This window comes from Bos grunniens, chromosome 2, assembly GCF_055505025.1.
Source record: "Bos grunniens cultivar Pamir isolate PY7600 chromosome 2, Bosgru_T2T1.0, whole genome shotgun sequence".
Lineage (NCBI taxonomy): Eukaryota > Metazoa > Chordata > Mammalia > Artiodactyla > Bovidae > Bos > Bos grunniens.
The window spans coordinates 63,674,567-63,699,857 of record NC_141166.1 but is presented as its reverse complement, the minus strand read 5'-3'; the positions used below and the strand labels follow the sequence as shown (position 1 = coordinate 63,699,857).

General features: G+C 41.2%; 1 protein-coding gene across 21 annotated transcripts in view; it reads right to left on the bottom strand.

Moving 5' to 3' along the window:
* Positions 1-25,291, bottom strand: part of CLASP1 (cytoplasmic linker associated protein 1) — a 273,436-nt gene that overhangs the window by 49,582 nt on the left and 198,563 nt on the right. For 7 of the 21 annotated variants that reach the window (XM_086349040.1, XM_086349030.1, XM_086349048.1 and 4 more), the window contains 7 exons: positions 16,926-17,029; positions 15,018-15,041; positions 13,535-13,779; positions 11,785-11,848; positions 6,357-6,520; positions 3,928-4,006; positions 2,369-2,512 (listed from right to left, as the gene is read on the bottom strand). In XM_086349040.1, the coding sequence (XP_086205166.1) occupies positions 2,369-2,512; positions 3,928-4,006; positions 6,357-6,520; positions 11,785-11,848; positions 13,535-13,779; positions 15,018-15,041; positions 16,926-17,029 (824 nt within the window). Of the gene's footprint in view, positions 1-2,368; positions 2,513-3,927; positions 4,007-6,356; positions 6,521-6,950; positions 7,572-11,784; positions 11,849-13,534; positions 13,780-15,017; positions 15,042-16,925; positions 17,030-20,162; positions 20,226-25,142; positions 25,251-25,291 lie in introns of those variants that run through there. The other 14 variants (XM_086349101.1, XM_086349068.1, XM_086349058.1 and 11 more) reach the window with 5 other exon arrangements.

Here is a 25,291-nt window from a genome sequence, read left to right as displayed (position 1 = left end):
GTCCTAAAGATGATGAGGACCTAGCTGGGGTCTTGTGAAAACCAGCAGCAACAGGTCAAGACCACATCAGCAGTCTATAGGTCTGAGGGTCAATCTTAGGGGAAGTGGTCTAAAATAACAGGCTGCTTATTAAAGTGTTATACTTATTAAATAAGTGTTAATTCTTATTAACACTGTGCATTAAAAATCAGCCATGTGCGGAAGGAACTCCAATCAGACACAAAACAACGTCCATACTCCACTTTGTACTAATTAAGTCAAGTGACTTTGGGTACAGCATAGGAATTGAGACTGGTTTTTATTGCAGCCAGGGCTGAGGACTACTGACAAAAAAAAAAAAAAAGCTTTTCAACCTCCTCTGAAGCCCTGGATTACTGTCCTTGAGCCCAGGTTTGAGCTCAGCCTGAAGATGAGGTGTTTTAGCAGTCCTCACAATGGGGGAGGGGAAGATGGAAGGGCAGACATGGAGGTGGAGTGCCAGTGCAGAACAGGGTTTGCACAGTAGCACAGTATGATCCAAAATAACTGAAATTAAGTGTTGAAGATCAAACAGTAAATAAGTTATGTGATCTCAGCGTTAAACATCCTAACCATAATTGACTTAAGCTAGTATTTTAAAGTGGGCTTCCCAGGTGGCACTAGTGGTAAAGAACACACCTGCCAATGCAGGAGATTTAAGGAGATGTGGGTTCAATCCCTGAGTTGGGAAGATCCCCTGGAGGAGGGCACAGCAACCCACTCCAGTATTTTTGCCTGGAGAATCTCATGGACAGAGGAGCCTGATGTGCTACAGTCCATATGGTTGCAAAGAGTTGGACACAACTGAAGCGACTGAGCATAGTATTAAAGTAACTTGAGTGTTTTGATGTCCCAGGCTGGATAACTTTGAAACATTTCTCTAGTGTCCTGATTACAAAAGTTAGGACAATAAATCCTAGTTCAAATTTTTAATGGGCATGTTCAGAGAAAGTAGACATCATGACCACAGTCAGCTGTTCCCATACAGGCCCTAATCATGATAACACGCAAGTATTAAGTATCCTTCAGCCCCACAGGAGGGAACACTTGAGTAACACTCAATTACGAAACACAAACTCACATAGACACACACACATTTACTTGCTATGCCTAAATGCAGGAAGGTTTTTGTATACATTGGTTGATCTATGATTTTGAAAACCGTAACAGAAATACTTTGACTTTCCAATCAACCAAATCATTTTACCACCTCCTACTGTATCCCTCTAATCCCAAAGAGGCTTAATAGTTAAAGGTTGCCAGTGAAATGTTCTTTTGATAAATACTGAAAAATTTTATAAAAGGATCATAAATTTAAAATATTACTTAATACCAGAACAATAATTTTGAATGAGTGCATTAATAAAATTCATCCTTGTTTCTTTAACCTTGGAGAACTTCGTTTATAATTAATACTATATAATGGCTGGAGAATTATATGGGCTGTAATTCTCCCAAAGAAACATTATGGGTGATTCTTTGATTCTCCTCCTTGGACTCTAGGAGGCAGGTGCTAAGCAGGTAGGTGTTCAGGTGCAAAGCAATCTTGCTAACACTGCTTAGAATCATCCTTAACCCTGCCTTGACCTAAGTGGTCCACATTATTAATTCTATCCCAAGGCCAAAGGACTATTTTGGCTATAGAGTTGGCTATGAAGGAAGTATACTATGGGGAGAAAAATGCAAGGTTCATGATTATACACAAATAATCAAAATCAAATACTTTTAGTCTAAAAGTAGAACTGAGAAATCTGACTTAAAAGTAATTTTTAAAGGCTAGTTGGGCTAGTTAGTTTACATATAAAGTAAAAGAATGATGGCCATGTGTGAAACTCAAACACAGAAGAACAGGACATGGACAGGAAGAGAATAGAAGCAATAAGCACAGTGATAACTCACACTTCCTGTGTGCTTATCACATGTCAGGAACTGACCATGCTTTCAACATGTATGAATTCATCTTCATAGTAGTTCTGAGGCAGAATACTACCTAGGAATAGAAATGCTAACATCCTGTGCTCCCTTAAACTGCATTACCTGCCTCTCAATGTGCCATGAGCAAGTATTTATCTTTAGCTGATTAAAAAAAAAGCAACAATACAACATTTTGGTATCAGGGTGTCTCCCATGACACAAGATTTCAGATTTTCATTTTGATACGGAAAGACTGGAATAAGGTGGTCCTGGACAGAGAAGATAGGGGTAGGAGCAAAGTCTTGGTTTCGTAGAAAAGGAAAGAGAGAGGTTTGCATGTAGGTATGGAGGTGGTTTGAACATTCCCATAAATTCCTCTAATTCACACCTAAGAAAAGGCTGTGATTAAAGCTGTGCCTGGCGCTTTGGGACATACCTTTCTCACATCTGAACTCTTTGGTTCTGTTGTCCAGGTTATAATTCTAGAAACAGCAAGCCTTGTCTCACTAGAGTTTATGAAATCTGTTGGGTCCATCTGCCTGGCAAGAGACTCAATGTACTTCAGGATTGCAACTTTGACCTGAAAGAACCAGTAATTACAAACAGTAAGTACACTTCACACATTTTTGAACAGGACTCTTATTGGTGCTCAGAGAAGTACACACGACCTGGACTTATGTTCCTACACAGGGAGCCTGCAGCAGGGAAAAGCATGGATGACTGACCCGGAAGTCTGGGACAGGAAGGGGGCCCTGCATTTAAGCAGGCCCTGATCTTCTGACACGCCAGGACACTTGCTGAGCAAGAGCCCACTCGGGGGGACCGAGGGACCCCCAGTTCTGCCACTGACAGAGTGGGCACGAACAACTCTGTGTTTTGATTTTTAGCCACTCTAGGCCAGGTCTTGCAAGGCAGCACTGAAGGCAATCAGGGTGATGTTCTGCCCTAACTTCTCCACTGATATCTCACTTGGCTTTGACCTCAGGAGAAACAGGCTATTATTTATTGAAGGTGAAGGTGAAGTCACTCAGTCATGTCCAACTCTTTGCAACCCCATGGACTGTAGTCTACCAGGCTCCTCTGTCCATGGGATTTTTCCAGGCAAGAATACTGGAGTGGGTTGTCATTTCCTTCTCCAGGAGATCTTCCCGATCCAGGGATTGAACCTGGGTCTCCCACATTGTAGGCAGACGCTTTACTGTCTGAGCCACCAGGGAAGTAGGCTTCTCCTAAAACCTTGATGGGAGAAGGAAATGGCAACCCTCTCCAGTATTCTTGCTTGGAGAATCCTGTGGACAGAGGAGCCTAGAGGGCTGCTGTCCATAGGGTTGCACAGAGTTGGAGCAGGCATGCATGCATTGGAGAAGGAAATGACAACCCACTCCAGTATTCTTGCCTGGAGAATCCCAGGGACAGAGGAGCCTGGTGGGCTGCCATTTACGGGGTCGCATAGAGTCGGACACGACTGAAGCGACTTAGCAGCAGTAGCAGCAAAACCTTGACAGAAACTGGTGATCAAAGAATGGACAGTGTACCTGATCTGATTCAAAGGAACACATCCTCCTTCAAATACTATCAGTCTTGTTCTTATATTTTTTACATTACAAAACATCTAACAGCTAATTTACCTGTGTTATAATGTTAATGTTAAAAACATTCTAATAAGATAGCTATTTCAATACATCAAAATTTTCTAGTTTAAACATTAACTGTGAAACAGTAATAACACGCAAATGTTGGTGAGGACGTGAAATAATTGGGAGTTCTCAGACACTGCTGGCCGGAATATAATATGGTACAACCATCTCAGCAGTCTGAAATACAGTGAAGCACGTCCTTACCGAGTAAACCAGCACTAGGCACCACACCAAGAGAAATGGGCACACGGTGCTCATAGCAGATTTACTAACAGCCAAATATGAGTCATGTCTGAAAAAGTATAGTTTAAGCAAATTTGAATTCTAGAGGTTGAACTATAATGACAAAGTTACTGACCTTGAGGTTAGGAGTTTGAGTCTGATCCACAATAAATCGCATCAAAATGTTAAATTGTTGATCAAATGGAAAGGAGTCCCTAGGTTTATAAAAAGAAGAAAGTATTTTAAAAGAAAGATTTCTTACAAAAAGTAATGTAAAATCATGTAAGAAACTAAAAAACAGATTAACACACGTAAAAAGCAAATCTGTTTACTTTTAAACATTACTTTTCATTTTATATAATAAATACTAAAGTAATACACATAACATAGAAAAGTTAGAAAAAGAGAAATCTTCTTAGAAGTCCCAAAACACATAAACGAAGCAATGAAGTAAGGAAGAAATGCTTACTTGCCTTCTCAGGATTTGTTTAGCTCCTTCTCCAGGTACCTTCTGGAAAACTGCTCACTTAAGAAAGAGCTCCAACACCCAAGCCTACCCTTTATACCCTGACGAGGCTGCCTGCACCATCTATCCCCTGAGGTCTTTGCTGGGTAATAGCCTGTGAGCCAACTGTGTGCGTCAGCAGAGACGAGTGCCTGGGGACACTCACCAGACACACGCCCGCCAGCTACAGACATACACAGCAGCCTGTGGCCCTAAGAGTCCCACTCCAGCTCCACTTCTCACTTGGGACCGATTCTGTGTCTTGTCATCATCTCGTGTATGTGATCCAACTGGGTAGCCTTGAGGGCTCTTGGAGAATGAAAGTTAGCACTCTCTTCCTTAAAAATTACCCATATGATTTTAAAACTGCCCAAAGGATCCCTTGTTCCTGATGCAGACATGCCTTCCATGGTAACAGGAAAGATAATGCAACAGAAAAACATATTATATTGAGGCTGAGTATATGTATTGCTCTCTTTAGACTCCCTTTAAGAGACTTTTCTCAGTGTACAAAAGTATAGTGAAAATAAAAGGGATGTAGGGTTACGTCTATAAAATCACAGGACTGATCTGAAATTTAAATAAAATAATACAAGAAAAATATAAAGTGTATGGTACACACTGGGTCTTAGTAGTACCATCATTATACTGATTAATAAAAAGTAAACAATCCAACAGCACATCCTTTTGTCCCACAACTATCTGTATCCAGGAGGCTCTGAGGACCACTTCTGGAGGCAAAACATACTTAATATACATGATTTAAGTGACTCATATTGGCTACACATCAAAGAAATAACACATAGAACACCTCCCCCTTTTCCCACAGCAAACGGAGGGTGGACGTCTTAGGCATTCACCAGAATAATGCCAACTCAAAGATGTATGTATTTCATCTCATGAATTGTTGGGAATTTCAATGCTAACAAGAGAATATGGGTATTAAGTAAGAAAGAAGATATTCAAGTGGGTGACAAAAACTACAGGTAACAGAGTGACAAGAAACCATCTACAAAGAGTTTCCTAATATCAAAATGGTCTAGTTCCCTCCTTCCCAACCAAATAGACATTTTTCCAAAGATGATATACAAATGGCCAAAAAGTACACAAAAAAGTGCTCAACATCACTGATTATTAGAAAAATGCAAATAAAAACTACAGTGAGATATTGTCTCATACTTGTTAGAACGGCTATTATCAAAAAGATAACTGCTGCTGGTGGAAATGTAAGTTGGTGCAGCTACTATGGAAAACAGTAAGGATGCTTCTCAAAAAACTAAAACTAGGGAGTTCCCTGGTAGCCTAATTGTTAGGATTCTGGGCTTTCGCTTCTCTGATCCATGTTCAATTTAAGATCAGGAAACTGAGATCCCACAAGCCACAGTGTGTGGCCAAAAAACAAAAAAAGGAGAGAGAGCCATCTGACCTCTGTTCCCTGCAGCACCATTCACAATCACCGAGGCACGAAAACAACCTCAGTGTGTTGATGGGTGAATGGATAAAGAAAATGTGGTGCGTATATAAACAGAATATTATTTCACCATAAAAAAGAAGGAAACTATGCCATTTGTGACAACATGGATGAAACTTGAGGGTATTATGCTACGTGAAATAAGTCAGAGAAAGACAAATACTGTATGATATCGCTTATCTACAGAATTAAAAAAAAAGTCAAACCCATAGAAACAGAGAGTAGAATGGTGGTTGCCAGACCCTAGGGATGGAGGAGATGGGGAGATACTGCTCAAAGGGCACAAACTTCCAGTTACAGTTATGACATGAATAAGTTCTAGGGGTCAAACATATAGCATGTTGATCACAGGTAATGATATTGTATCATACACTTGTTAAGAGAATGTATCTTAAATGTTTTTTTACCACATATGCAACAAAAAATACTAATTAAGTGAGGTGAAGGATATAAATATTAACACTGTACTAATCATTTAGCAATATACACATGTATCAAATCCTCATGCTATACACTTAAAACTTACATGATGCCGTATGTCATTATATATCAAAAGCTGGGAGAACACAATCTTGCCCCAAACACTTGCCTTGTGACATCAAGAGCCTTCTGAACTTTTGCTTGCACAGATCCAAGTAAATCCGCTCCCATTTTCTTCAGTAATTGTGTGAGAAGAACAAAAAGCCAGTCTTGCAGGTCATCCTTATGAATTATTATAAAATCCACAAGGGTCTCCAAAAACATACTGAAAACCTAGACACAAAGGGAAACCAAGTATTTCACATGTTTAATTCATAATTTCCTCCAAAGTCTTCAAAACGTGAAAATGCCCAATTGGCCTTTGCCCAGACTCCTAACTTGGGTGACAATGTTAACAACTGGACACGGCACAGACGGCAAACGTAGTACCGAAAAGAGATAAAGGAAAAGGGGTTGGAACTTACTCTCTGTTGTGAATTCCACCGCAAACCAGGCCATGCAACGAAACAGAGTCCATGTTAGTCCACAGTGAAGTCATATCATTTTCATGCAGTTTCCTAGAAGGCCTGAAAAGGCTATGAACTGACAAAATCCTCTCCCCTCCCTCTACATGCCTTTAAAATCCAGTACAGAGAGATATTAACTTTGTTGAAAAGTATGAGTCTAATCTTGGAGGCCAGCCTTCCTTCCTTTCTTCTCTCTCTCTTTAAAAAACCCTTTTAACCACTATATTTATTTCATTTCTAGCATTCAACAACTATTACTGTAGGATAAGGAAAAAAAAACTTGCATACCTATTGCTTTTCATTTCTATCATCTATTTTGATGTATGCCAATTCAGATATTACAAAGTGTTATCTCTATAAAAAGATATTATAAAAACTATACTAATATTATCAAAGAGTACAGCTTAGAATAAAACAGACTGACAGCTGACATAATTCTCACACCACGGTGCGATCATCACTGCTACCTCCTGTGAGACAAAGTTCACAGTGGCTTATCCCTGAACCAATTTCAGAGAGGTAAATGGTAGCACTGTGTCCCTATTTGGTTAATGAGTTGTGTTCTGCTGGGACAAACCAGCTATTGTAGACTTACTCAGTTATAGCGCAGGAACTATTAACCACCAGGGGTCTCTCGGGAGACAGCTCAGAGAGAAGTCAATGAGTCCCAGCTGTGGGACTCCTGGCTTAGCACTAAGGCAGCTAGCAAATATTAACTAAACTGAGACCTCCAAACTCACTGTACAAGAGCCTTCTGATGGAAACAAATTTCCTTCTTTATCCTCACATTCTTTATCCTCATGTTCTGAATCAGCAATCTAGAGGTGACAGGTAATAGAAATTTCATCAATGTCCAAATCCACCTAATATCCCTTATGCTATATATCTTACGAGTCTTATGCTTTAAATCTTACTGCTCATAATATTATCTTACAGAAAATCTTGATAATTTTATCTCTGAACATCTATGTGGCTTTTAAAATCGATGCTTCTTGGACTTTATTAATATTGTGAATGTCAACCTTGTTGTGAGGGTCAAAACAGGAATTTTAAGACGTGTTTCAAGACCAATACTGAGGAGAATTGTTGCCCCCCAGCAAAAAATAGGAGAATCCCTGTGTTCACTCTCCCCTGCTCTGGTGAGCATCTCAGAAGCAAGGGAGGGGTGCAATGTTTTCTGTACCCCTAACCCAGAGTGGGTGCTCAGCCAGTGTGGAATGAGAGCACAGCAGGTGGATGACTGACATTTCATGGACAATTTCCACAAGGAGGAAAGGGCAAGAAAAGAAGGGAGATGATGACTGCCTAGGCTTCTGGCCATGACAGGTTTCCTTCCCCTGGTAGGACTTAGAAGAGACCATTTTTACTAGGAAAACGATAGTATAAGATAGTTAAAGCTTGCGCATCAAGTATTTTAAGATTTGCTTGTGTTGATTTTAGGTTTTCTCAATTTCTATGGAAGTTGAACAGTTCTATGAAGACCCTACAAGACGTTTTAGAACTAACATCCAAAAAAGATGTCCTTTTCATTATAGGGGACTGGAATGCAAAAGTAGAAGTCAAGAAACACCTGGAGCAACATGCAAATTTGGCCCTGGAGTACAGAATGAAGCAGGGCAAAGGCTAATAGAGTTTTGCCAAGAGAACGCACTGGTCATAGCAAACACCCTCTTCCAACGACACAAGAGAAGACTCTACACATGGACATCACTAGATGGCCAATGCCGAAATCAGGTTAATTATATTCTTTGCAGCCAAAGATGGAGAAGCTCTATACAGTCAGCAAAAACAAGACTGGAAGTGGACTGTGGCTCAGATCATGAACTCCTTATTGCCAAATTCAGACTTAAATTGAAGAAAGTGGGGAAAACCACTAGACCATTCAGGTATGACCTAAATCAAATACCTTATGATTATACAGTGGAAGTGACAAATAGATTTAAGGGACTAGATCTGATAGACAGTGCCTGATGAACTATGGACAGAGGTTCATGATATTGTACAGGAGACAGGGATCCCCAAGACCCAAGACCATCCCCAAGAAAAAGAAACACAAAAAAGCAAAATGGCTGTCTGAGGAGGCCTTACAAATAGCTGAGAAAAGAAGAGAAGTGAAAAGCAAAGGAGAGGAGGAAAGATATACCCATTTGAATGCAGAGTTCCAAAGAATAGCAAGGAGAGATAAGAAAGCCTTCCTCAGTGATCAGTGCAAAGAAATAGAGGAAAATAATAGAATGGGAAAGACTAGAGATCTCTTAAAGATAATTAGAGATACCAAGGGAACATTTCATGCGATGCTATGCTATGCTAAGTCACTTCAGTCATGTCTGACTCTGCGATCCCATAGACAGCAGCCCACCAGGCTCCCCCATCCCTGGGATTCTCCAGGCAAGAACACTGGAGTGGGTTGCCATTTCCTTCTCCAATGCACGAAAGTGAAAAGTGAAAGTGAAGTCGCTCAGTCGTGTCCGACTCTTAGTGACCCCATGGATTGCAGCCTAACAGGCTCCTCCGTTCATGGGATTTTCCAAGCAAGAGTACTGGAGTGGGGTGCCATTGCCTTCTCCGACATTTCATGCGAAGATGGGCTCAATAAGGACAGAAATGGTATGGACCTAACAGAAGCAGAAGAGATTAAGAAGAGGTGGCAAGAATACACAGAAGAACTGTACAAAAAAGATCTTCACGACCCAGATAATCACAATGGTGTGATCACTCACCTAGAGCCAGACATCCTGGAATGTGAAGTCAAGTGGGCCTTAGAAAGCATCACTACAAACAAAGCTAGTGGAGGTGATAGAATTCCAGTTGCGCTATTCCAAATCCTGAAAGATGATGCTGTGAAAGTGCTGCACTCAATATGCCAGCAAATTTGGGAAACTCAGCAGTGGCCACAGGACTGGAAAAAGTCAGTTTTCATTCCAATCCCAAAGAAAGGCAACGGCAAAGAATGCTCAAACTATTGCACAATGCACTCATCTTCCATGCTAGTAAAGTAATGCTCAAAATTCTCCAAGTTAGGCTTCAGCAATACTTGAACTGTGAACTTCCAGATGTTCAAGCTGGTTTAGAAAAGGCAGAGGAACCAGAGATCAAATTGCCAACATCCACTGGATCATCGAAAAAGCAAGAGAGTTCCAGAAAAACATCTATTTCTGCTTTATTGACTATGCCAAAGCCTTTGACTGTGTGGATCACAAAAAACTGTGGAGAATTCTGAAAGAGACGGGAATACCAGACTACCTGACCTGCCTCTTGAGAAACCTGTATGCAGGTCAGGAAGCAACAGTTAGAACTGGACATGGCACAACAGACTGGTTCCAAATTCGGAAAGGAATACATCAAGGCTGTATATTATCACCCTGCTTATTTAACTTATTATATGCTGACTACATCATGAGAAACGCTGGGCTGAAAGAAGCACAAGCTGGAACCAAGATTGCCAGGAGAAATATCCATAACCTCAGATATGCAGATGACACCACTCTTATGGCAGAAAGCGAAGAAGAACTAAAGAACCTCTTGATGAAAGTGAAAGAGGAGAGTGAAAAAGTTGGTTTAAAGCTCAACATTCAGAAAACTAAGATCATGGCATCTGGTCCCATCACTTCATGGCAATTAGATGGGGACACAGTGGAAACAGTGGCAGACTTTATTTTTGGGGGGCTCCAAAATCAGTGCAGATGGTGACTGCAGCCATGAAATTAAAAGATGCATACTCCTTGGAAGGAAAGTTATGGCCAACCCAGACAGCAAATTAAAAAGTGGAGACATTACTTTGCCAACCAAGGTCTGTCTAGTCAAGGCTATGGTTTTCCCAGTAGTCATGTATGGATGTGAGAGTTGGACTATAAAGAAAGCTGAGCACTGAAGAACTGATGCTATTGAACTGTGGTGTTGGAGAAGACTCTTGAGAGTCCCTTGGACTGCAAGGAGGTCCAACCAGTCCATCCTAAAGGAGACCAGTCCTGAGTGTTCATTGGAAGGACTGATGTTGAAGCTGAAACTCCAATACTCTGGCCACCTGATGCCAAGAACTGACTCATTTGAAAAGACTCTGATGCTGGGAAAGATTGAGGGCAGGAGGAGAAGGGAACGACAGAGGATGAGATGGTTGGATGGCATCACTGACTTGATGGACATGAGTTCGGGTAAACTCTGTGAGTTGGTGATGGACAGGGAGGCCTGGCGTGCTGTGGTCCATGGGGTTGCAAGGAGTTGGACATGACTGAGCGACTGAACTGAACTGAACTGAAGGTTGTTTTGGTCCTTTATCCACCCTTTTACTTTCCTGATATCTTCACTCCTCTTGTTTTCTGTCTCTAAAACCATCCAACACCTTCAAAGGCTTCCTCCCAAACTCTGGCTTTTATTTAAAATCTAGACTCTGAGTAAACTTTTGTCAAGGGTCTTGCTCTCAGCTCCACTCCTAGAAAGGGCTTGTCGTTCACTCTGGGGTACTCAGCAGGGTGCCCTTGTCAAAAGGCGGCCCTCAGGCCCCCCAGAGGCATGGGCATCAGCTGGGTGGCCACCGTCTAGCAAATTCTTAGAAGTGGCAATCTATTTGGAGAAATATTTGATGTGGCTTTTCAGTAAATCCATTCTATAAATGCTATCATTTTTCTATCTTGTCCTATACAGACAAATTCTACATGGGTACCAAAAAAATATTTGTATACTTGATTATTTTCTTCACTACTGTAACTTTCTAAAAAGGCGTTATAATATACTGTTACCTCCTAGCATCCAGCCTACGTACTTCCATGAAGTATGCAAAACTGTTCGCTGAGTGAATAAAAGACTACATCTGATTCTCTCCAGGGTAATCCTTACATGAAATGCACTTTATTAATGACACTGTATGGACAAGAGAAGTTTCTAAGAATTCTGTCTTCAAAAGATATAAACTACTGTTAAAGTAAGTCTGGAAGGGCTACACTGCATGGTGGGGCTGTTCTCCCACTCTGAAGTAGTGTATTATATAGAAAGACATGCAAAGAGGTTACAAGTGGGCAGGTTCTCAGACCTTACCTTGCTGTGAGGGTCAGCAAACATTCGGGTGAAAATCTCACACAATCTTTTCAATTCTACTCGACTAGGAAATAAAATGAAATAAATTTAATATTTAATAAGTCAACACTGAAAGTAGTTATAGCTTCTCTAAATCCTTTTATTTCATTTAACATGTTTTATCTAATTTTTATGTAACACCTTTTTTTCTACAAATGAATTATCTAAATTTTAATTTGACAGAATTACACAGGAATAAGAAATCACACCAATTCTGGTCTTGTTCTAAAATGAAACTGAATCTCAGAGTGTGATCACGTAAGTTTACACACATGCACATATGGCAAAGCCAGACACCAAATCCTGCTCACTTCATTTCCACACGCGACAGATGAAAGGTAGTCGGGTCAATTCAGAAAAGCATGTGCAGCGGGGTCAGACAGACCTGGATTTTAGTCTCACTTCTGTTTTAGTCAAAGTACTGTGATATCTTTATACCCATTTCAGTACCACAAACCACTGCTAACTCTCTACCTGCTACAGCACCTGAGCCAAGCACACACTCACTTCACATCAGTGCCCCTGTGACGTTTCCTACCCTGAACTGCACTACCGAATCCTGTCTCTACTTCAAATTTTGATCAGAAAGTGTTACCTTCTTCCCCATACCATGCCCTCTCAGATCCAGTGGTCCTTTTAACATTGCTAACAATGAACTCCAGACCAGACCAATGTTAATCAATAGATTCCTAGAGCTTCTTCAATGGATACTTGGAGAACACTAAGAACCAAGAAACTGGGGCCACCAGAATTAAGGAGATTATTGGAGAATAAGGACATTTCATCGTTTTTGTTTTCTGACAGATCACTAGACCACCAGAGGTGACCTACACTTCAGCAGGAATGTGCATGCACAGAATCAAATGAATAAAGGGGGGCAGGGAGTTTAGGTGGCAGGAAGGAATATGGCAGGGGTCACACTGACTATAGACGGCCACACTTGAAGCCCAGTGACTCGTCAGTCCATGCTCACAGAGTTTTGCAGAGCCATCCATGAACAGAAACACGTAACTAGTCTCACAGCATTGCTTAAAAAAATTATCGAAAGAATGTAACGGACTATACTTCAAATATCTCTCTAACCATGAGGTTCACCCTGCAATCAATGACATATCAGTACTGTCATGGTTTTATAAAAAGCATTTCTTCTTAGATATAAAATAATGGTGTGTCAGTGGTACCTTAGATCTGATGAAATATGTTATAAACATGTGTTTTTGGTATATGCAATACATGCCTATTTTAGAAAATTTATGAAATACAGAAACAAAAACAAAAGCAAAAATAATCAATTCTAGAGATAATGCTGTACCACTTTGGAGTTCTCCATTTGAGTGTCTCTCTACTCTGCATATTTATAAAAACTATACATATGCACATGCACATGAAAACATTCTAGACTGAGACTGGCATCATTTTATTCATGTCTCTGAAGTGTAAATAAACTGTACTAACTTCAGAGTTGTTTTTATGTTTTACCTAAACCACAAACTGTTCTGAGTTTTCTCAAAACACCTACTAGACAAATCTGAGCCATGGTGAACCAAATGTTTCCTAGACCTAATAAGTTATGGAGTGTTTGCCCAATATTTAAGTTCTCTGGAAGGCAAAGACCACATCTGAGCCATCCTGGCCTCTCTCGGGCCTGCCCCATAGATGACAATGCATCCGTGTCAGGCTCAATCTGAAGGAACCTGGCCTCCCATCCTACCTCAGCGTTCTCTGGCTCTTTAGCAGGTTCTGCAGACCCAGCAGCCCTTCCTTCCTCTCAGCCCAGTTGGAGCTGGCACAGTGGTTGAGCACCTCAGCCACGTCCTCTGTCTGGCGCAGGTAGTGGGGGATACCCCCATTCCGGGAGCCGTAGGAGCGCTCCGAGCACACGCTGGAGGCGTCGCTGTTGGCGTCATCATCAGAATACATCCCATAGGGCTCGTATCTTCTCCTCACAGGCTTCTTCTGCCAGATCCAAGGAGGGGTTGGGGAAGAAATGGAAAGGCAACATGAGTCTTACCACACAAAATCAACCACGAAGAGTTAAATGTAGATACACACACACACAAACACACACATGGGCACATGCACCCACACCTTCCCTTTGCTTACAGATTAGGGAAATGGAAACAGAACAGCAGACTTCTGGTAGGTAGAGTGAGTAGTAAGCAGAGCAACCCACAGCAGAAGAAGGAGCGTGATCTTTAGTGCGGTGTACGGCCCTCTCAGTAACATGGACCCACCATGTGACTTCAGAAAGCCTCCTAACCTTTCCCTGAGATAATACTGATTACCATTCTCAGAGGCTTGTTGTCAGGATTAAGTGGAATTATATGCTAAACAGCCTAGCTCAGCACCTGACACACTGAGTCTGTGAGCCCACCACCCTTCCCCAACCAAAAGCAACCTGTCTTGAACATGGTCTATAAGTAAATTTGTTTGAAAATTCATGCTCCCTTAAGAACATCTGACACTGCAATGTCAGTGGTGTAGTGTCCTATATAAAAGGATTCTCAAAAAATCTATACCATTTTTATTAATGACTCACAGTTTTACAACACTACTAGGCCTCCTTAGACTAGAATACCCACTTCATTCATGTCTCTTACCCTGAATATAAAACTATTAAGTTAAATTCCAAAATTATATAGCAAGAACTATATAAAACAGATAAAATTTAATTTCTCTAAGAGGAAAACAAGTAGCTACAGGCTTAAACTGCACCAATGTAACTTCCTAGGAATGTGACTTGTACACACATCACAACTTACCTGGGACGGCTCTGCCTTCCACCTACTGTCCCCAGATAATTATTAATGGCACCCTCCCTCATGCTTAAAAGTATCCTTGTTAGGATGATAATTACACAGCCATCTCATTTATACATGAACTAGATTCCTAAGATAAGGAAAATGCTGAATGTATCCACTCATGAAATAATGACGTGAGACAAAACCTAGGTTAGTAAAATGAAACACTAGGATGATAATGGACAGAACTTGATGTTGGAAAACAATGCTCAAACACATGTGAGATATGACCAGTTCTATCACTAGCAAAAGCACCACTAGTTTCCACAAAATCACAGTTCAAAACAGAACTTCTACACTAGGCTACATTTTTGTTGCTTTTACCAGCTCCTAAAGGAAATATACTCACAACAGAAAAAAAAAGTTATAAAACAAAAGTTAAAGCACTGGTACCTTGCTCCTGGAGTCTCCTAACAGCTGTAGGCAGGAAAATATTGAAGGATGGGGAAAAAGCATAGAGAATTATGTCAGAAGCATATGTGGGGATTGTTCTTGCAACAAAAGTGTACAGCAAAACATATATTAGCAAACCAAAAATACAGGTTAGCAAGCAATTCATATCAAGCAAATAACAAAGAATGCTTTCACAATGGCATTTCCTAACCCTCTTGCACCTCTTATGAGACATTCCAGTATCTGCTCTATAATTCTTTGCTGCAACTCTCCCCACACCACTGAGGCACATCCCAAATGTTGCTATTAACTCTGTTGTCTGCTCCTAGGAAAGCTTCTGTCCCGGGACTTCCTTTCTGCGAGGCAGGGACTGAGTACCATCCTGGCGCTGTCTTCTGAAGCAGGTCATGGGAAGAGACCAAGAGGTTTGGACAAAATATTGTAAGGGCAGTGGGAGTGTAAGGAGAGCCACAGCTCAGAGAAAAGCCCAAGTCAGGCAACGGCAAAGCCCAGATTCTTGAGTCCTGCTCTGCCTCCTGGCACTTTGTGCAGTGTTCCTGGGGCACATCTTTAAGAAACAAGGAAACACAGCCCTCCCCGCTTCCCCAACCCCAACCGAAGTGCTGTCTCACCAAGGGCTTTGCACATCCATCACTTCTCACCCCACTGGTTCCCACTTCTTAAAAGTCCCGGAATAGGTAAGAAACAAATTCCAAATGCTGCAACTTGGAAGGAAAACCGCTTCATAAAGTCTCTTGACTTGATAAAGTCTCTTGTGACTCTTGAAGTCCTACTTAAAGCAATTATCCTGAACTCCAGTACCTGCCAGGAAGAGTCCTTCCACACCCAAGGCTGATGAACAGACCTGGCTGATGAGGGGCAGCCCTCATCAGGAAAGCACTAGGAGACTGGAAGACTGCTTGCTCACAGATGTTTGTCAGAGAAACCTGGCTGAGCAAGAATAAATGAGGGAGGGCCAGGAGGGATGAGAGGTAGAATCCCTGAAGCCACACACTATGAAGTTTTGATCAAATGAAAACAGGGCTGGATTTAAAACCTCAGGATCTGAAAGCAGGGTATTATAATGCTTTTCTCTTAAAACAGTACAAGTAACACCAGAGATCAGACAGTTCTCTAAAGCATGTCTATTTTAAATGCTGAGCACATAAACCAGAAGAAACAAGAGGCTGTGTTACTACCCGCTGAAATGCATCTTTATAAGGCAAATTGACCACAAGCTGATTCTACTGAGGAACTTTTTGCTGGAAGCATAAATTTAAGGACCTCTAATCACTTTATATTGCTTTTTAAAATATTACATTATAACAATGAAAGAAAAAAACATACTCCACTAGTGCTTCATATTCTCAAAAAGTTCATCTTAAAATCTGGGAAAGTTTCTGTAAATAATGACTTAAGGACTCATTCAAACAAATAAACAAAATCATACGGAACAACTAGTGATGGTAATGGAATGCAAGAGTTTCAAACCACAAAGTCTATGACCTACTATTATACAATGATGTGCTTAGGCTATGCCATCAAAGCCCGTAAAGCAACAGAAGCAAAAGAAGGGGCAAAAAGGAAATGCTGAAAAAAAATGGATAAAAAAGGAACAGAAGAAGCCCAATGACATCAGAGAAGCCCAATGTCATCCAAACCTCCTTGTTACTGAAGAGCAGAGAAGACACTCTTGACGTTAACGTGGCTCGAAAGGCCAGTTTTCACTTACGTACAGGGTTAAAAGTTTAAGAAGAAAGGAATAACCTAAATTTACCCAATATTTACACGATCTCAAAGAGTATCAAAGAAGACTTAGTGACCTGATTTGGAGGCTACTTCCTGTGAAGACAGAGAAAAATGTAGGTCAGTAATTCAAAGAGACTCCACACACATCGGGCCTCTTACCAAAGCATCAGCAACAGCAGCTTCCAGATCTGTACTGGTGCTCAGAACCCGCATGGCATTCACAGAACCAGGAATTCTTCCTGCCTGGCCGAGCCCAAAGCGGTCTAGGTAAAAAACAAAAGCAAAAATATATGTCATTTTAATTCAAATGTTTTCATTTCTTTGCAATGGCCCTTGCCTCATCCCATACTGGACAGAAACACTGAAAAATCTCTGGCCAGTTATTACTGCAGTTGGCTTGTAGTTTCAACTACACTTGACTTGTTTACCAGTGGCAGAGATTACAGTGTTCACATTTAATATGGTTGCATTCTGACAATTGAAATGGTTCTTTAATGATATTTTATTTTGGAAAAGAGCTGAGATATAGGCTGGAGAGGGGAACTTATTATAGAAGGGAACTGGGCCATGAGTTGAGCCTTTTCACCTATTTAGCATTCTCTCTAGTGGCAAAAGAAGCCCTGATATTTGGTCAAACTAATTAGAAAGCTCTATGGTTTGATAAATGAGTTCTAATGCAATATGTAATAAACAGATAAAATTTGAATCCAATGTATTACACTGATCTCTGTGCAAATTTTCATTACTGTCACTACTGTTTGTTATTAAGCTCAATTAATTTTAGATATCTGTTCATCATGATGCCTGCGTCACCAAAGGTTATTTAAAAATCAATATATTAAAATTATTTAATCTTCACCACAAAAAGCTAGTATCTTCACTGCAAAACATTAATCATTCAGATAATATAAATTTTTGCGAAGTCCCTCAGAGGATTTTTAAATGATAATCTTTATATGTGTGAACAAAATGGACAGAATGCAAAAAAATTTTCCAATTTTAGTGGTTCAAACAACTATTATAAGCTTATTAACCTTCATGGATAATAAAGACTCTTTTCTTTGGCCGTTCCATGAGGCTTGCAGGATCTTAGTTCCCTGACCAGAGATGGAATCCGTGCCTCTGGCAGTGAAAGCACTGAATCCAAAAAGACTAACTTTTACAAGTCCCTTTACATGAACTGTCCAGCCTTCCTTCCGAAAGGCTGAGATTAAAACAATGCAGGAGAATGTCAGTGTAAATTACACTGGTAAGGGTATCTACTGGTAAAGGTTTTTTCACTTCAGGACAGGGCTTTATTTGGACACAGATTACTCGAAACTCACTGCCCTTGTGAGTCCGTGCTGCTCACCGCTGTGGCAGCTCAAGACAAAGCAATCCAGTAAATGATTCTTATTTAAAATGTTAAGATTAAAAACACTTTAACAAGTAAGACACTGTTTGGACAAGGAAAATCTCTGTATTTGCCATATTCTAATAATGAAGGCATTTGGTGGGGGGGAGGGAGACAGAAAGCTAAAGTCTGTCTTACATAATTGATCTTTCTTATAAAATGATATATTTAAAATTTGGATAGGTAAACAAGATATCACCTACAACCTGGTGAACTTTAATTTAGCTTTTTAAAATTGTCAAGTTTTAAAACATATCTTCCACTGCCACAGAATGGGGGAAAAATTTAACTACTAATCAAAAGTTATACAATTATGAATTTTTATAGAGAAACAAAAATTGCATGTTATACTATCCCCTTTTTTAATGCAGTTGTTGATTATACTGAATGTCATCATTATGTATATGTTTAAAAGGTGATAACATGCTGTATAAAATCAATTATATCTCTCTCTATAATATAAATTATCAGTTCAAATATGAAACAGAAATTTGAGATTTATGATGCACAGTTTTATAAATGATCATTGTTCAAGTCTTTCTCTTTTTTCATTAAAAAAGGGTAGATAGTAAGGGATTTATGAGTAACAGAATGAAAGTAATCCAGTTATAAGCCATTTAGAAATTACCCAGCATAAACTTAAATAAAACATAATCTTAAAAAAAAAAATAGATCTCATGCCAGCAAATCTTGCTCCAGGGATAAGAGTGATTCTTCAGACACAAAATTAAAACTGTAAGAACAAAGCAATTATTCTGTGCTTCTCAGATGTGTATAGCTTCACCACACATGGTGACTGCAGATATTTATCATAGATAACTGAATCAAATCTTAAGGGGAAATGTTTGGAGTGAAGAAAATTTATAAGCCTTTTGTTTTCACCTGACCAAAATCTGCTCTATGTTCTCTCTGGTACCATTCACTTTCCAAGAGATGGATACATTTAACTGTGCCCTCAGCCTGGCCCATAATCTTTAGGGGAATGTCCTAACCAAAGAACACATAATAAAATGCATAGGTGGTTCATTTAGAGAAAAAACAGAGACACTAACTCAGTAAACTGGTCACAGTTGTCATCATCAACAGTCAGATTTAAGAGATGATGCCTCGTATTCAGTTGATAAAACTGTAGTCATGAGGGATTATTAGTTTATCAAAATGATGGCAGTTAAATCTGGCAGATTGAGCATTACTGTATGTTATTTCTGCCCTAATGGCCAACCAGGGCATTTATTTGGGTATTGTTAAAATGGGGTTGAGGCAGTGTTTCGAGTCTGCAGGCTGCAAAGGCTACCTTTGGCCTGACTTGATTATCATAATCGGAGAAGGCAATGGCAAGCTGCTCCAGTACTCTTGCCTAGAAAATCCCATGGATGGAGGAGCCTGGTAGGCTGTAGTCCATGGGGTCGCTACGAGTCGGGACACGACTAAGCGACTTCACTTTCACTTTTCACTTTCACACAATGGAGAAGGCAATGGCATCCATGACTTGTTTTTCCATAAAAGTTTCAGGACAATCCACTTCCTTCAATCCATGTGAAAAGGGGTATGCTATAATTGAACATCTGGTGACTAAACAGTACCTCCAAGTAATGAAAACTGGACAGGAATAACTAGCATTCATAGACACCACTTTACTGGGAGCAAAGACTGAGAGACAAAAGCCTCTGTTGGATGAGGTCCATACCCCAATTCTCCTAGGGATACTTCAGGACACCTATCTGGGGCTGCTGCTTTCCTGAAGGAGGAACTGAAAGCAAGGGCGGAAGTGCTTCCCCATCCTTCTGTTTTAACATAAATATGAACACTAGATAAATGATGTCAAACAAGCTACAAAGCATCTATAGCCTATTAACAGAACCATAAACATTCAACAACTTAAAAAAACAGAAGCACACTGAGGGGGGAAAAATATGAGGTGCATCCATGCCAATTGCTAGCGAATAAGATGGGAACAAATGTGACAATGAGCGTGAGACAGGCATGCATGAACACGTGTTCACCTGACTGCCCCACAGAGTCAGCCGTGGCGAGAGCACTAGTGGACCTGGAATGACGTCGAGAGGCTGCAGGTAAAAGGAACGGCAACACCCACAGGGTTAACACATGAGAACCTCAGACAGCAGCGGCCACAGGCCGGAGGGCACGAGGGCTGCTCCCAACACAGCCGTGCTTCCTCATGAAAAGAGATGGTGTTGGAGATGAATGGACAGCGAGCGCCGATCCCCGGCCTGTGCACCCAGCGGCCCACACCTCAGGTGCACGTCCATGACAGGAGCCACTACGGCCACCATGGACTATGCACAGGAAGGACGTCAGGGGCCACACCAGAGGGGCAGCAGCAGCATGGGTTATACCTCTCGTCGGTATGCAATGCACACGCAACCATGCACCATATACAGAAGCAAAGAAGTTCACAATGTTCTCTCAACAGAAACAGCATGAAGTCACAAGAAGGGGGCTTTTATATAGAAAATGGATAGATAACAAGCTCCTACTGTATAGCATAGGGAACTAGGTTCAATATCCTGCAATAAACCATCATGGAAAAGAATATGAACAAAAGAATGTATATAAATGTATAACTGAGTCACTCTGCTGTGTAGCAGTAATTAATACAACCCTGTAAATCAACTGTATGTCATTAAAAAATAATAAAATACTTTATGCTTCACAGAACAAAAATTGATTGATTTAAAAAGGGGGGTCAACAACTATAATTCCATTTTCCCTAGTCAACATGTTTGTTGTTCTGTTGCACAAATATCCTAATTATTAATTACCTCATTGTTTAACTGTTGGAAAGTTAGCTGCAGTAAGTTTAACAGCCTTCCTTGGAGAGGCAGCTCAGGACTCCGGTTGTGAGCACCAGCTCTGTGACACATGGAAGGTGGGAGAGGGCAGGTCCCGGTCAGATCACAACTAGTTGTATGGGCCTTGGGCAAAGTGCTAAACCTCTCTGTGTCTTAGTTCTCACCTGTAAAATGGGGCTAACAGTGGTACCCTCCTTTTGGGAGTTAAGAGAGCTTATACACCAAACACTTGAAACAGTGCCAGGCACAGAATAAACCGTGGTAGCAACAGAAGCACAGTGCTGGTGGTCACAGCAATGGTCAAGCATAAACTCTACTTCACACTTAGATGTTAAATATTATTTTACTAGCAAGCCTCATAATAATCACATCAATACATCAATCTGAGAAAATATATACCAAACTCCAGACTCGTGTGGAGGGAACGACTTTTAGAAATAATTATGAAATACAGGCTTGGGTCCAAACCTGAATTTACTGACTGGAGTACCATGCAACATAAGGCTTTTTCTTAACTCAGGGGGGGAAAAAGTAACATGCTTCTAATCATTACTGGGAAAGAACACAGTGACTGCAACACAGGAAGTTCACAGGTTTCCCAGAGTGACACTAAGCCATGCTGCCTTCCACCTGCATAGCCAGAGCCCAGAAACCTCAAATGCTAACACACAGTTACTCATGGAATGGTAAAGCCTCAAACTCTTCAATATTACTATTTATTTAAGCTCATGTCACTTTATGAAACATGCGTATCTGCAGGATAAAAGATACTAAACAGCAAAGGTCATCCGGTCAGTGAGGATAAATTTTTATCAGCATGCAAAAGAAAAAGAAAATCCCTAATTTCTCAAGATGCACAAAAATAAGTCAGCAAGCTCTAGAACAGATATTACAAAATAATCACTTTCCTTAAATAAGGAAACTGACAAAATATTGTGTAAGACTGAAACAAACTACTCATTTCTTAAACAAGCACAATGGTATCATATCCTGAGAGTTTAAACTGGAAACAGTGTTTAAGCAACACCTGAAGGTTATGAAGCTGTCCTTTAGTTCTGTTTCAACAGAATATTCTACACAAATATGTCATGTAATGAGTTCTTTGTCATGTACTCAAGTGAACATCCCACAATGGAATCCAAGTGGACCCACTTACGTAAAAGCCTCACTGACAGCAGAGTCCTAAAGCCCTTAATCTTCCCAAAAGTTGTCACCGTAACCATTTAAATATATATTAATATCATTAAAATGGTCCAAAACAAGTTTTTAAGAAAAATACAGGATGTCCTAATGGTCCAGTGGTTAAGAATTCACCTCCAATGCAGGTGACACAGGTTGATCCCCGGTCCAGGAAGATTTCACATGCCACAGGGGCCCACGTGCAATAACTCCTGAGCCTACACTGCAGAGCCCATGCTCTGCAACAAGAGAAGCCACTGCAATGAGAAGCCCGTGCACCACAACCAGAGAGTAACCCCCACTCACTGCAACGAGAGACAGCCTGCACAGCCGCAAAGACCCAGCCCAGCCAAAAACTACACAAAACAAAACAAAACACCCTATAAACTCAAACCCAATATGCAGTCAGCAAAACAGTTACTTCTGTTCCTTTTCTTTTAAAAAGTGAAGGTTGGCTATATAAATTGATTCAAAGGGGGCACTAATACAAAATCTCACGGATTTATAAAGGGGGTACAAAATGAATATTAAAGTGAGTGAGAAGGAAACATCACACCCTCTAAAGGGCACAGGAGGTTCTCTAAGGGGCAGCAACCTCTGGGGTTTGTACATGAATTCTCGGGTCCTCTGGTCAAGCCTGGAAACACAGCCAAGCAGAGTGCTTTCTCCGTACCTGGGCCTGGGGAGGCCTCAGAAAGCATTCAGCTCACTTTGCAGGAACAAGAGAAAGATGCCTCGGATGAGGTGGAGGAACAGCCAAGCTCTGAAGTCAGAATTGTGTGATCTGGAGAAAGTGGACTCTTTTCCCAGGCTCAGTTGTGTCATTTGTAAAAGAGGGGTGATGATACCTGTCCCAGAGGCTGAACAGGACCCACAAGGGTTATGTGCCCACTGACTGCTCAGAATGGTGCAGGGACATATAAGCACTGCTGCTGTTCTGAGCTGGACAGAAATTTTATAAACAGATTTAAACGCCCCCCCCCCCCCCTCCAAAAAAGGCATGGTCTAAAAACTGAGCTGAAAAGATGTTAACTCCTGCCCTGACCACACAGAAGACTATGCTGGTGGCTAGAGATTATCAGAAAGAGAAGCACCCACAGCCACAACTCCAGCTGCGGTAGCAGCAATGACACATCACAACCCGGGCTGTCATCAGAAAACACCTGAGTGGAAACTAGGAGCTGGGTCCCTCAGCTCCTCAGAGTCCCGTGAGGACCTCAAGAGTCCAGCACATCTTGCCTGGGCCACAGACTAGGGTCACAAAGGCTGCTTCCATGGGCAGTAACAAACACAGCAATGTCTGAGGAAATAAAAACACTGAACTGCCTCTAAGAGACAAAATGACCAATAAACAGACTGCAGTGTTCAATTCTAAGTTATTTGGAAGGTCAAATCGTGAACAAGGATGCATACATAGCCATAATTTGAAAGGAAAAATAACCAGTTCTTACAGAAAAAAACCATCATTGTTGCCCCTGATGTTTTTGAGGATTCTGATCTAACACTTGAGACTGCTGTGCAAGAGCTGGGAGGGGCCAGGTAATTTGTGCCCCTCTCAGGCCCTTGTGCTCAGCAAGTAGGACACCCACACAGGTATCTCCTCACCAAGTCTGTGGATTGTCTAGAGGGCCCTTCATCTGTTTTCCTGCTCTTTCTGAGAACTCCACGAAGGACAGTGTTCACGAAGAAATAGATTTAGATTTTAATTATTGATTTGGGGGAAAAAAGATCCGGGGAAGAAGTGTATGATATCAGAAGGAGACAGAGGAAAATATTAAGACCTAATGCTTTTGCTCCACCATCCATCTTCCACAGTGACATTTTTTTTTTTGAAAGAGCTGCCTCATAATTAGAGTCAAAATAACAGACTGTTGAAGTTCACAGCTCCAGATAATAACTTAAGGCCTAGGCCCAAGCATGATAGGATGATTTCTACCTTACTTGCCATGCTTATCACGACAAAAATAGACAACTGCACAGCACTAAATATGCCAAACGACTAGAACACCACTACTGAAGAACACAAAACATTTCGTTTTTGTGAAAATGTGTGTTGACAGTGCAAAGTGAAAAGGTATATGTCCATTTTAGAGAAAGGCAGGACTATTAAAACTAAATAGAAAAAGTAAATTCAATATCTATAAAGGATACATGTTTCTCTTTTTATCTTGTTTTTCCTGAATACTAGAAATTGTTAAAGTACAAATTCTGGCTATAAGAAAAACTGAATGTGGGTGTGTCAGACAGCTCCAACTGGCACCCAACTGGTGATCAGAAGTAAGTACTTATAATGCACCATGGCCACCAAATATTGTGATTTTTTTTTTGTCCTCGGGTGGCAGTGGGTCACAAACATTAGAGCCCGTGGAGCCCAGGAAAAAGGAAAATTTCTTAATAATTAACAGTGAACATCGAGGTGTGCTATACATACACCTTGTCAGTTTATCCAAAAGCAATTTGTAGACTGCTCTAAAGAAAGTTTTGAAAGGACTCATTCAACAGAAGGACAGCTGATAATCATGCTGCTTTTCTGATTAACGTTCCTACACCCAAAGTGAACACGTTTTACCTTCCTAAATGTTATCATGATTTTACTTTTTGTCCTTTGAAGTGACTCACACATGAACTGATGCCTTGTAAGATGAAAACAAGTTGTAGAAATTCAACGACTGCGATACGCCCTGAATTCACTCAAGTCTGAAGCACAGTGATCTCTGGCTGAGCTTCACCTCACACTGGCAATGACCTCACAGGTGGGCTTACCCAGGAGCCAGTGGTCCCAAGTGACAACAGTACAGAGTGAGGTGGTGCTTTTTCCCTCTGATAAATAAAAACTGGGAAAGCCAAAATCTGAACATGCAGAGGGGTACAAGGGTGGCTCAGGAAGAGGATGGAGAGCAGAGGCTCACGGGACGGTGGTGGAGGGACAGAGGCTGGCGGTTGGGCCTGGCAGGGTGGGGCGCTCGGGGTGCCCAGCTGGCGGGTACTCACCGAGCGGCGCGAAGCCCCGAGCAGGGCTCGTATCCCGGCTGCTCTCACGGCTGGCATCGCGGCTGCACCCCTGACTCGTGCTGGGTCGAGGGATACGGCTGCTCCGTGCTAGCGTGCAGCATGAGGGGTTTCAGAGAAGGGGAACAAGT